The 14,130-nt window shown below is 39.6% G+C and overlaps 1 protein-coding gene across 2 annotated transcripts in view; it reads left to right on the top strand.

Moving 5' to 3' along the window:
• tax1bp1b (Tax1 (human T-cell leukemia virus type I) binding protein 1b) overlaps positions 1–14,130 on the top strand; it is a 121,096-nt gene that overhangs the window by 97,575 nt on the left and 9,391 nt on the right. For both annotated transcript variants that reach the window (XM_063069540.1, XM_063069539.1), the window contains 3 exons: positions 687–782; positions 2,950–3,139; positions 3,272–3,429. In XM_063069540.1, coding sequence (XP_062925610.1) covers positions 687–782; positions 2,950–3,139; positions 3,272–3,429 — 444 coding nt within the window. The remainder of the gene's footprint in view (positions 1–686; positions 783–2,949; positions 3,140–3,271; positions 3,430–14,130) is intronic.

The raw sequence follows: 14,130 nt of genomic DNA, 5'->3' as shown, positions 1-14,130 counted from the left end.
ACAGCGATACTCAAATGGGTTCCTTATATCCAGTCTATTCCTCAATTTAGTTTTCGTTGCATTCATTGCAGAGATATGTTGGAAATGGAAGCAACGTTTTCAGTGGTTCCATGTTTATCTCAGGATATTTAGCCTTGACTTTGATCCAGAATGCCGGCAGAGATGTTATGTCAAACATACTTTTCAGCCCACCGTCATTTGCAAGCTCGAAGAGTTGATCTCCTTCCCGCTCTGACATGGATGACGCATGCGTAATGAGCTCACGTGCTTTCGAGCTCAACAGTGGGCGTGACAGGGAATGAGCAAAGGTGCAGCTGACTCATATCACCAAATCATATCGTTTCCTCGCAGCCTGGTGGTTGGGGACCGCTGTTCTAAATGAAAGGCTTATTCACAGAACAAGGCGAGATGGTGGAAATGTTACTATATCAAAATGCAATTTTTGAGAGAAGGGCTAATTATTGGAGGAAAATCTATTTTGGTTGAATCAAGAGTGGTGCCATAGGGTTAAACTGCAGTGCTGTGGTAGAACTTCGTATTCTGAATGCAAGAAAGTGGTTTGACTTGCGATGGTGTCATAGTGGGCATAAGTACAGTAATAAAGGCTTAGCACAACACTTATGCTTAAATAATATTAAATGGGAAGGGGAGGCAATATTATTCTTACTGCGAACTGTTTCTTCCAGGCTCTACTCTCAGAGAAAGAGCAAGAAATAAAGGAACTCAGAGCAAAATTAGTAAAGGTTGGTAAAGAAAAAGAAATGCTGGAAGTGCTGAATAAGGTAAGTACTTCAATCTTATCCAATACATTTTCTGAGTTCTGAGGTGCAATGATGACAATTTGTCTTGCGGTAGCAGTACAGTGCAAGAACATAAAATTACTATAAATTACAATTAAATAATGCAGTCATGGTTCATGACTGCTCAGAATTCTGATAAAGGGTTGAAGCTGTTCTTGATTCATTAAGTGTGGGTCTTTAGGCTCCTGTTCCTCCTTCCTGATAGTAACAACAAGAAAAGGGCATGTTCTGCATGGTGATGTCCTTAGAGATGGATGCCGCCTTCTTGAAGACATCTTCAGTATTGAGGAGGGCTGTGTCCTTGATGGAGCTGGCTGAGTCAACAACTCTCTACGGCCTCTAGTGATCTTGGGCATTGGAGCTTCTTGGCCAGTCAGAATGCTCTCCACAGTACATCTATAGAAATTTGCAAGAGTCTTTGGCAACGTACCAAATCTCTCAACCTTCTAATGAAGTAGAGCTGGTGGTGTGCCACCTTGACTATTGCATTGGTGTGTGGAACTGATAGATACTCTGAGATGTTGATGCCCAAGAACTTGAAGCCACTCACCCTTTCCATTGCAGACCCCTCAGTGTTAACTGTTGTGTGTTCTATCAACTTCCCCTTCCTGAAGGTTACAGTTCCTTGGTCTTACTGACAGTGAGTGCTCTGAGATTCTACCAGCCGTGGTGTTATTAGCAAACTTTATAGATGGTGTTTATGAGTGTAGAGGGAGCAGAGTAGTAAACTTAGCACACATCCTTGAAGTGTGCTTGTCTGTTGATGTCAACTTGCAGGAGATATAATCACTGATCTGTTTTGACTATGGTCTTCTGATGAGGAAGTCAAGGACCCAAGTTGCAGAGGGAGGTACAGAGGCCCAGGTTTACATGCTTGGCAATCAATACTGAGGTGCTGATGATATTGAACACCTAGTTGTAATTGATAATCAGCAGCCTGATGTATGTTTTGCTGTTGTCTGGGTGCTTCAAAGCCAAGTGGTGAGCCAGTGAGATTGTTTCCGCTGTAGACCTGTTATAGATTAGCTTTATCTGTCATGTGTACATCAAAACATACAGCAAAATGCATCGTTTGTGTCAACAGCTGGCACGTTCTGAGGATGTGCTGGGGGCAGCCAGCAGACATAGTCATGCTTTCGGCAACAACATAACTCACTAATCCTAACCTGTATACCTTTAGAATTTGGAAGGAAACTGAAACACCAGGCTGGTCACTGAAGGTCACTGAAACAGCTCACCCTTCTATTCTTGGGCACCAGTATGATTACTGCTCTTCTGAAGCAGGTGGAAACCTTGGACCACAGCAGTAGAAGGTTGAAGATGCCCTTGAGTACTCCAGCCAATTAGTGGCACAGGTTTTCAGTATCTGACCAGGTACACCATGGAATAAATACTCTTTTGAATGATGTTGAAACAGGGTCACCAGAAGCTGTAGGGATTTTCCCAGGTTTAGTGATATTCCCCCTTTGAAAGCATGCATAAAATCATTTAACTGATCAGGGAGTGAAGCACCACTACCAGTTACGCTGTTGGGTTTCATTTTGTAGGAAGTAATGGCATGCAAACACTAGCACAGCTGTCGCGCATCCAATTGTGTCTCTAATTTCACACAGATACCTCATGATGGCCCACCTTAGGTTATACCTAGACTTCTTGAATCGTTGGTCTTGAATGCCATATCTTGACCTCGGCAAACTGAATCTCCTGATTCATTCAGTACTTCCAGTTTGGGAATTAAATAATCTTCAAAGTGAGAGGAAAGAGTTTCTTGAATTTTGTATTTCATTTTCTATCCATCTTTGACCAAAACCTTCTGTATAAAACAAAAGAAAGAAGAAAAATACACAGTGTTAGTGTAAAACATATCATTGAATCTGTTTGAAAAGTTCATGATTCTATACTACATAGTAAAGATTATTTTACATGTAATGTTGTAAATTATGAATGCACTTTGTAAAACAAAGTTTTTCTTAAGAACTAATTAAAATACTATCCTTTGGCTTGTAAACTTAGAACAAACAATTAAATTTTGAAATGCTTTTCCTAGATGTCATCTGGCTGTTTAACAAAGTTTGTATCTTTGTTAAAGATATTTATTTTGGCTATGGCTGTGTACATGACTCAGCTAACTTCATTCTCTCTTCTGTAGGGATTTTCAAAAGAGATAAGCAAGCAAGCTGGTGAAAGAGTTCATGAAGACGATGACTCAGAAAGGTCAAAACCCCCACATGACCAGGAGATACTTCAATATCCAAATCCATATGCCTTCGAGGCTCCACTGGTACCCACAAAACATTCTGAACTTCTGTTTGGAAATCCTTATGCTGAGCCTGCAAGAGGTTTGTATTCATGTTCTGACCCATCCTTCCCCCAATGTGTTGATAGATCAACATGATACTATTCATAAATTAGCCATTAAAATATTTATTTTTGTCACTTCCAGTAAGTTGACATTTTTTCCTGATGCTTAGGCTCTGATGGAGCAGCTGGAGCTCTTTTTTCTGAAGAGATGCATAAAGTTTCTACAGGCATCCCTCCATGGGGATCAGATACTGCCGTGGTCTGCAGCCAACCTTCTCGTAACTTCAGTCGGCCAGATGGCCTCGAGGACCCTGATGAGCTTATTAATGCAAGTTCTATTTGATTTTCACTTGCTTTTAAAGAAATAACGATTGCTTTACTGCACGAAAACAAAGGCCTTGGCATATCATTAGGTCTGGCCACCTGTAGTTCAGAAACAATGTTAACTTATTGTACAAATGAGTATCAGTCGTAAGTTTTCACACGTCTTAGAACATGAGTAAATGAAGTAATGCTTTTACTACAATTCATGCATCAACCATCTGATTGCTGAGTGCAGTGAATTATTTTCATATGTGTTTAATATCAATGTATTGGTTAACAACAATCACACTTTTTCATGCTTAAGTGTAAATACTAGGGCAATGTTTCACTTAGTACAGAAATGTTTCAGCATTTGCTGTAACTTCATAGTTAGCTAAGTGGAAGTTGTTCAATCAAGACCAAAAGTTTTTCACTTTTTGTTGGTAGATGCATTGGCCTATTGTCTTGACAATTCCCAGTATTCTGGAAAAACTAAGTGACTGACACCTTTCTCAGAAAACACATAAATTTGCTGGTGAACGCAGAAGGCCAGGCAGCATCTCTAGGAAGAGGTACAGTTGACACTTCGGGCCGAGACCCTTCGTCAGGACTAACTGAAGGAAGAGTTAGTAAGAGATTTGAAAGTGGGAGGGGGAGGCGGAGATCCAAAGTGATAGGAGAAGACAGGAGGGGGAGGGATGGAGCCAAGAGCTGGACAGGTGATTGGCAAAGGGGATATGAGAGGATCATGGAACAGGAGGCCCAGGCAGAGAAAGCAGGATCTCCCAGTGGCCACACATTTTAATTCCACATCCCGTTCCCATTCTGATATGTCTGTCCACAGCCTCCTCTACTGTAAAGATGAAGCCACACTCAGGTTGGAGGAACAATACCTTATGTTCTGTCTGGGTAGCCTCCAACCTGATTGCATGAACATTGACTTCTCTAACTTCCACTAATGCCCCACCTCCCCCTCGTACCCCATCCGTTATTTATTTATATACACACATTCTTTCTCTCTCTCTCTCCTCTTTCTCCCTCTGTCCCTCTGACTATACCCCTTGCCCATCCTCTGGGTTCCCCCCACCCTCCCCCTTTTCCTTCTCCCTGGGCCTCCTGTCCCATGATCCTCTCATATCCCTTTTGCCAATCACCTGTCCAGCTCTTGGCTCCCCCTCCTGTCTTCGCCTATCATTTTGGATCTCCCCCTCCTCCTCCCACTTTCAAATCTCTTACTAGCTCTTCCTTCAGTTAGTCCTGACGAAGGGTCTCAGCCCAAAACGTCGACTGTACCTCTTCCTAGAGATGCTGCCTGGCCTGCTGCGCTCACCAGCAAATTTGATACGTATTGCTTGAATTTCCAGCGTCTGCAGAATTCCTCGTGTTTACCTTTCTCAGAAAGGTAGGTTTTCAAGATTGAGTGGAAATAGGAGAGAGAATTGGAGAGGTTTAGAAGTTAACCCCTGGGTTTTGGACATACCTGCTTGTATGCATGCAGACTGAGCTCCAAGCCATAGATGATTCGTTCTCTGAAGCATAGAGGAGTTTGGGCTTTTTGTGATGTCTACAAGTTAGCTTGGTCCTGCTGCACAGCTCTGCGCTCCAGCAAGAAAGGTTCATGGCAAGACCCTGGAAAGCATGAAAAAGGGTACTTGAAAATCTCAGACCAAGCACAAAATTTATGATGTCATGATGATTTATCGCTGCATTTCCCTATGCTCTGATACTTGGACTATCTACTGCAGGCACAAAAATACACTGTCTATGTAGAATGTTCCAAATTCACTGGAAGGAGAAGAGGCAACTGTCTTATCCTATCTGAGGCCACATTCTTTAATGTCCTGGTGAAGGGTCTCGTCCCAAAACATCTATAAATGCTGCCCTGCCTGACCTACTGAGTTGTTCTTGCATTGTCTGTGTGTTGCCAAGGCCAACATTGACAGCATTAAGGCTCTGATTGTTTCTAGTAGCTGCATTGAGGAGTCGCTGTTGCTCTCATGCCTGATTCAAGATTCCTAAAGCAGACAGGCTAAGCTCTTTCATGGAAACATTATGCACCACCCCCCGCCCACCCACCCCACCAAAAAGCAAGCCGAGGAAATGATTTAAGGATGTACTCTAAGCTTCCTTGCAAATTCCTGGCCATGTCCTGTGAAATTGGTGAAGGAGCATTGATTTTGAGAAGGTTAAGTATAAGCACTCGTAGCACTCTGTAGCCCTGCATAACAGGCAGAAAGACTGTCCCATCTCAATCCAGTCATCTCCCCAACCTGGCAGGCAGCTCCTGCCATTTTGTGGAAAGCACTTGTGTTGCCTACATTGGCATCAATTAGTCAGCTAAGAACCCACAAAATCGCAGAGGTGACAAGTTATCCTCAATCCTAAGGGATTGTCCGAGAAGGGAAGATTTGTGCAAATTAAGACAAGGACACCAGAATTTTGTGACCTCTTGATGCTGGAAGTCATGAAGTTGGAAAAATCAAGTTTAATATTTGCATTGCCTCCCACATAGTCCTCTATATTTCTACCATTCTTGTGCCTATCTAAGAGTCTCTTAAATGTCCCTAATGCAACTGCCTCTACTAACACCCCTGGCATTGCATTCTACTCTGTGTTTTTATACTTTTAAAAAGTACCTCTAACAATTTCTCCTCTCCCCACCCCCACCCCATGCCTGCATACTTTCTGTCAATCACCTTAAAGTTATTTCCTGTCATATTAGCCATTACCACCCTGGGAAAAATCTGTCTGTCCGCTTGATCTATAAGACCATACAATATAGGAGCAGAATTGGGCCACTTGGCCTATCGAGTCTGCTCCACCATTTCATCATGGCTGAAGCAATTTTCCTCTTAGCTCCAATCTCCTGCCTTCTCCCCATATCCCTTCATGCCCTGACCAATCAAGAATGATCAACCTCTGTCTTAAAATATACATAAGTACTTGGCTTCCACAGCTGCCTGTGGCAAAGAATTCCACAGATTTACCATTCTTTGGCTAAAGAAATTCCTCATCTCTGTTCTAAATGGATGCTCCTCCATTCTGAGACTGTCTGCCTGTCTTAGACTCTTCCCATCACAGGAAATATCCTCTCCACATCCACTCTATTCAAGCCTTTCTCCATTTGATAGGTTTCAATGAGGTCACCTCTCATTCTTCTGAATTCTGGTGAATACAAGCTCAAAGCCATCAGATGCTCTTCATATGACAAGTCATTCAATTCTGGAATCATTTTCATGAACCTCCTTTGAACCCTCTCTCTTTTCACCACTTTCTTTCATAGATAAGGGGGACGAAAACTGCTCACAGTATCCTAAGTGAGACCTCCCCAGTGCTTTTATAAAGCCTCAACATTGCCTCCTTGCTTCTATATTCTAGTTCTCCTGAAATGAATGCTAACATCTCATTTGCCTTTCTCACCAAGGACTCAACCTGCAAATTAACCTTTAGGGAATCCTGCACAGGAACTCCCAAGGCCTTTTGCACCTCAGTTTTTTGTATTTTCTTTCCATTTAGAAAATAGTGTACACTTTTAATTCTTCTACCAAAGTGCTTGACGACACACTTCCTGGCGCTATATTCCATCTCTCATTTCTTTGCCCATTCTCCTAATCTGTCTCAGTTCTTCTGTAGTCTCTGTAATTCTGCAAAACTAGCTGCTCATCCACCTATCTTCATATCATCTGAAAACTTTGCAATAAAGCACTTAATTCCATCATCCAAGTCATTGACATATAACGTAAAAAAAATCTGTCCAAACAGACCCTTCTGGAACACCACTAATCATCAGCATCGAACCAGAAAAGGCTTACTTTTCCAACAGATTTGTCAGGCAAGATTTTCACTTGAAGAAAGCATGCTGGCCTATTTTATCATGTGCCTCCAAGTACCCTGTGACTTCATCCTTGAGAATTGACTCCAACATCTTCCCAACTATTGAGATCAAACGGACTTGTTTCCTTTGCTCTGCCTATCTCCCTTCTTGAAGAGTGGAGTGACATTTGCAATTTTCTAGTTATCCGGAACCATTCCAGAATCTAGTGATTCTTGAAAGATCACTACTAATGCCTTCACAATCTCTTCAGCCACCTCTTTCAGAACCCTGGGATATACACCATCTGGTCCAAGTGACTTATCTACCTTCAGACCTTTTGGTTTCCCAAAACTTCTCTCTAGTTTGGTAACTTCACATGCTTCATGTTCCCTGACACATGGAACTTCCACCATACTGCTGGTGTCTTCCACAGTAAAGACTGATGCAAAATACTATTCAGTTTGTTTACCATTTCATTATTCCCCATTACTACCTCTCTAACATCGATTGGAGAGGTAGTAAGTGATCTGATATCCAGTCTCATCTCTCTTTTATACTTTATGTAAAAGAAGCTTTTGTTATTCTTGTTAATATTTTTGGCTAGCTTACTTTCATATTCCTTCTTTACCTTAATGAATTTTTATTTGCCTTCTGTTGGCCTCTGAAAGTTTCCCAATCCTCTACTTCCCACTGATTTTTTTTTGCTCTATTATATGGCCTCTCTTTGGCTTTTATGTTGGTGTTGACTTCTTAGTCATGGTTGTGTCGTCTTTCCTTTAGAATCCTTCTTCCTCTTTGAGATGTCTATGTCCTGTGGCTTTCAAGCTGCTTCCAGGAATTCCAGCCATTGTTGTTCTGTCGTCATACCTGCTAGTCTTCTTTTCCAATCAATTTGGGTCAACTGCTCTCTCTTGCATCTATAATTCCCTTTCCTCCACTATTCCTCCTTATCATCTTGTGAGCCTCTATCATCACCTCTTGTTCTCTTTCGCTCCAAGGTGAAAAGCCACTCAAACTTTTCTCATAAGACGTGCTCTGTAATCCAGGCAGCATCTTGGTAAATCTCTTCTGCACCCTCTATAAAGCTTCTGCATCCTTTCTATAATGAGGCAACCCATAACCGTAGTAGTAGAAGAGCTGAGCACAATATTAATTAGAATATAAAAAACAAAGATTTGATGTTGAGGCTCACTTGGAGTATTTTGAGCAGTTTTGGGCCTCTTATCTAAGAAAGGATGTGCTAGCATTGGAGAGAGTTCAAAGGAAGTTCACGAAAATAATTCCAGGAATGAAATGCTTGTCATATGAGGAGTGTTTGATAGCCCTGGGCCTATACTCGCTGGTATTTAGAAGAATGAAACCTATCAAATGTTGAAAGGCCTAGATAGAGTGGATGTGATGAGGATGTTTCCTTTGTGAGAGAGTTTAGGAGCAGAGGACAGAGCCTCAGAATAGAGGGATGTCCATTTAGAATGGAGATGAGGAATATCTTTAGCCAGATGGTGTTGAATCTGTGGAATTAATTGCCACAGTCAGCTGTGGAGGCCAGATGATTAGGTGTATTTAAGGCAGAGGTTGATAGATTCTTGACAAGTCAGGATGTGAAAGGTTACAGGGAGAAAACAGCAGAATGGGGTTGAGAGGGAAATGGATCAGCTATGTTCAAGTGGCAGACCAGACTCAATAGGCTGAATGGCCTAGTTCTGCTCCTATATCTTATTGTCTTATTAATGTGGATGAGTGAAAGCCAACATCTCCAGTTACAGTTTGCAATTAAACATTTGCCATAATTTATTTTAATTTGATTTTTATGTCATTGGTGCATAGTAACTAAGATTAGTATTAGAGGGTCTGGATAAAAAGAAAAATGCAAATTTATTTCCTGGTGGCAATTTTTTGTGCTCTGTGAATTTCAAATAGCAGAGCTCGATTGTTTGGAATTTTGTTCACAATGAGTACAGCAGTATCATGACCTGTTTCTCATTTGGTCTAGTTTGCTGCATTTAATTGCTATTAACCTTTGTTGAAGCTGAGCAGTGTACAGACAGAAACTATTTCAAATCTAGGGCTCAGCATCTGAGGAAAGGAGAATGATTTTCACCTTCCTGACTTTTGTCCTTTTTCTGCCTGTTATTGCATATAATTAGAGAAACTGTCACAAGTTTCCCAGCACATTGAAAGGATAGAAATTTGCACTCGGCGATGTTACCTATGATGGTGCTCATTCTGCATTTCTAATATGACCATCCTTAGTGCAAGTACTACATGTGACAAGTTCTTTTCGTCATCTGCTGCAGTTTAATTAGCACTGTATTCACTCTGATCTAAGTGCCTTTGATCCTCTTTGCCCTTCTGCAGACCCATGAGGAAGATCGCTTGTGTCTTGTGCTCATTTGCTGACATGGCTCAGCTTTTGTAATGAGACAGAGGGATTCTAATGTGTTCCAATGAGCAGATTGTCTTTGGGTCAGAGGTTTTACAAAATTGCAAGTCCTATAAAGAACATGAAACTAGCTTAATGTTTTAGAAATGAGAGGTTATGTTGTTTTTTTGCTTCATAGGCCATTTTCACTATACTTTTGTCAGATGATAATCTTTCAAAAGCTAGAGTAATTTTAGTCACTTATGTATGATTCAGTAGATTCTTCACATAAACATACTACAAGAGTAATTGAATTAAGTCAGGAATCTTGGAGCTTTATTTCAGCTAAATTGAAACTAATATTGCTGCAGTAACTGTGTTTACATTTTCTTATATTCCGAACAGATCTTTTACATTGATGTAACAGTTCCTTCTTTTGTGTAATTAAATTGGCATACCCGTAAATTTGCTGCTATTTCATATCATCTATATAAACATTACAAAGTCGAGTAAATTTATGAATGTAGTTTTAAGTATGCAAAACTACAGTTTCATACCATTGCTAGTCTTTGATTCACTATTACATTTCTCTTCCCTGCACTCTCCACCATGCCAGTTCATTTTCATGTGTATATTTATGTCTGCAGAAAGTTAAATGTTGGACAATTATACAATGCAATAATGAGCTGTTTTCGAGGCTGTGATACTCAAAGTGAGCTCTGACCCACTTGATGGTCCCCGTATCTGTAGAACTATTTTCATAATACAGAGCTGGGAAAGAACAGTGACTGAAATGGTGATCTTGTCTAGGTCAGAAAATAAAAAGTACTTTAGAATAAGTAATCAATAGCAGAGGTTAAAAAAAATCAGATTGAGGATGAAAGCACAAGAGCTCACGGAGATTATGGTATGAAATCATATCTCATATGGCAATTTTATAGATACACTATTGATCCGAGAGATTCTGATGGAAAATTAAATTACGTGAGATATAAACTGAGTATTCCCTGTTTTAACTTGGGTTTTTTTCAGATTTCCAGCATCTACTGTTCTTTGTCTTTCCATCTGAATCTAAATCGTTCACACTGAATACATACCTTCCTTATTGTAAAGAGCATGTTACATATTCCAACATATTGCCCATTGATGGCTATTTTTATGCAAGTCACTTTTGATTACATATTTGTTATTGGCTGCTTTAGATTGCTAAGAGAATAAGTCAGAACTGTCAAGGGAAATATTGCAAGCTCCTGTTTAATGGCTGTAATATATTGGTGTGTTTTGCCTATTAGATAGCTTTTTCTGAGAGAGGAAATAATAGTGTTTTTAAAAAAACATGTCTTTAATAAAATCTCAGGCGTTCAGAGTTTTGCATGAATTTCCTGTTTTTCATAAGTACTCCACTACTAATAATGAGCATTTGGCTCATTCTCTGGGCTGACTCTCTGGCAACATTAATTCAGTTTTCAGGTCCTTTTTAGAATTTCCAAAATATATAGATAAATAGATTCTTGAAATGAATAGATATAAAAAGTATGTGGTCTGTAATTTCTCTTTTTAGACCAAATTTGCCAAATTTCATTTTCATTATATTTTTAATCATGTCACCTTTTTGTGGCTTCAGCACTTTTTCTGTTCTGCCCATGTCTATGATCCCTATCAATTATAATAATGACAGTCCTGTAACTGACATAAGCAGCAATACCTGACTTTATTAAATAGTCATATTTATTGCAGTGTTGTCTGAATTCTAAGGTGGTGCTTTCTTGTCCCAGGTACCCTTAATCGTGAAAAAATTGCCTTTCCCTTCTTTGTCAATCATTTTCAAAAATCCTATAAATCACAATCTCAGAATTGTTCTTTAGTCTCATGTACTGCTTGAATGAAAACATGAAGGTGTGTGTACTCGCTTATGAATTGTTGAATGATATTGGGATTTGACCTTTTATCTGGAATAGCAGCATCTTGTTGCTTAAGAAAACTGTTAACTGCTTGAAATCAGAAACAACTGGCTGCTTATTTTGGAAATGACTGGGTTTAACTACAGGTTTTAACAGGAAGCATCTCATTGCTACTTGAGGTATACTTTTCTTGATAAATGAGGCAGAACACAGTAGAGTAGAAATTACACTTCTGTTGCTACAGGCCAGTCTTAAATTATCCCAATGTCAGGAAGCTTTTCAGTGTTTATTTTCTGAAGGCAGCTGTAATGGTGGCTTTGTGGTAGCAGTCTTGCCGCTAAGTCAAATGTTGTCATTTCAAATTCTGCATTAGAGATTAAAGAACAATGTCACACTAATGTAGTGCTGGGAGAATTTGTATTGTATGCGGAGCTCTGCATGTGGACAAATTTCCCTTGGAAATTGAAAAATCCCATGACACTATTTTAAAGAAGGGGCAAGCAGAGTTCTTCCCCTATACTTTTCCTTTACCCAGAATTATTTTAAAGTAAAACATGGTATTAATCATATTACTGTTTGTAAGCTCTTAGCAGCTTCATCACAGTTTATTAATGGTGATTGCAATTCAATAAGTACTTAACATACTTTGAAATTTTCAGTGCTTGTGAAGGGTGCTTTGCAATGAAAAGTCTTTTGTGGATGATCAGTTGATGCATGAACAGCAAAACTCCTGAAAATTCTGATCTGCAAGCTCTTATTGTAGTGGATTAAAAAAATCAAGTAATCATGAAAATTTATCATTGAAAATTCTAAGTGCATAACTTACAAATTCAAATGAACAAACTAGTATCTATATTTCCTGCAATTCCTTCTCTGTACTGCCCTAATAAATTTTCACTCGTACTTCAGCAATATATAGCCTAATCAAAATCAGAATGTTGCCAGTTGAGCTAGTCATCGAAGTGCATTAACCTTTCTCAATATGGTTGACCAGGCCATCTCCAAATACAGTCCTTCCTTGTCTAATCTAAGTATACTTCGTAATTAGTAATTGTATGCTATTTTGTCATTTCATAGAATTTCTAAAATGGCTTAATAGTGATCTCCATTGTGGTCCTCTGCCTCCTCACCCAAATGCTATCCCATCAGCAATGTGATATCAAATCCTGTATGTGTGATGACCAGAATCAGTTCTACCTTTCTGCCATACGCCTCAACCATTCTGGTAATTTATAATGCAAGTATGCTTGACTTGCACTTAAAACTGGACCGACTGCAACCTGCATCATGTTGCCAGTATTGTTGAACGTGGTACTGAATGAACAGCTGACTGAGATTTTTATTTGAAGTATTCTGTAAAAGCTGATCACGGAATTTAGTTGAGATATTTTAGAACTGCTGTGCTGCTTTCAAGCAAAATGCTCAGTTTTCCTTATTATAGAGTGAATATGAAACCTCCAATTTTAAATATTCATTGCTGTTGTTTGATTTGGAGTGTTATTTAATTTCCATTGTAATTTTAGTTTGAAGGTGCCCAGAATTTGCATTTCCACATTTCACTTTCATTTTTGTAGTTTTGCAGTAATCATTTAACTAATAGTTTGGCTTACAAGAGAAGGCAGGAGAATCTGTGAATGAATCTGGTGAAATGTTTTCTTCTGATATTGCTATTTGAACATCTCCTTTCAGGATAACCATCTTGTCTTGATCCAATAAAATTTAATTAATTTTCAAGAATTTCAAGAGTAGACAGAAGCCTGCACCAGCAAACCTTGTTATGTTTTTCGTTCAGTTAGCACTCCGTTCTGATGCTGAGGCACTAATTCCCTTGCCCAGGAGGGAGATCTCCATATGCATGGTTGCACTTGTACAGTGATCTACTTCCAGATGCTAAAATGTAAATACGTAGACAGCATCATACGCATTTACATTAAAAATATCTAAGGCAAAATATTTAAGCTGTATTATAATTTAAAACAATTTTACTGCAGCATTGAATTCAACCAGTTGTGCAAAATTATGCCAAGGGGTGTAGGGTGGGATGGATATGGGGTATTGCATGAGCAAAGGAGGTGGGTAGTGTTGTTTAAAATATAATTGCCAATAAGCAAATTCATTTCTGGGATCTATTAAATCCTAAGTGATTTTAAAAAATGAATAATAAACGTGTTTGCAGACTGTCATCACTTTGCAAACAATAATGTCACAAAAGGTTCCATGAGCATACAGTATAAATTCACCTACAATGTTTAAGTATTTTCTAATTGTCACTAATTTATTTGTTCAGTTCACCTCTGCTGATTGGTCCATGTGATCCATACACGAGTTTTTCGGCAGATGTTTACTCAAATTGCAAGCTGATTTGGACACATCCTCCAGTGATGCAGTATCTCATTGACTGTTGATGGGTGCTTTGAGGCCGACCTCGCTGTCCATCAGCATTGTGATCCTCATCAGTGTCTGCTGCAGCTATTTATGCACTGTTAGTGCTCAAGAAATGAGAGCGCTGCTGACAGAACCGATGAGAGGAGCAGCCCAACTGGGCAATTTAGCTGATACATCTGACTGCACTGTGACATGTGTGACACGCTTGGCTAACATTACATGGATATACAGATCACTCAGAACTGACCGCTGGCAAGCATAGTG

The sequence above is a fragment of the Mobula hypostoma genome, chromosome 17, assembly GCF_963921235.1.
Source record: "Mobula hypostoma chromosome 17, sMobHyp1.1, whole genome shotgun sequence".
NCBI classification, from domain to species: Eukaryota; Metazoa; Chordata; class Chondrichthyes; order Myliobatiformes; family Myliobatidae; genus Mobula; species Mobula hypostoma.
This window is presented reverse-complemented; position numbering and strand designations above follow the sequence as displayed.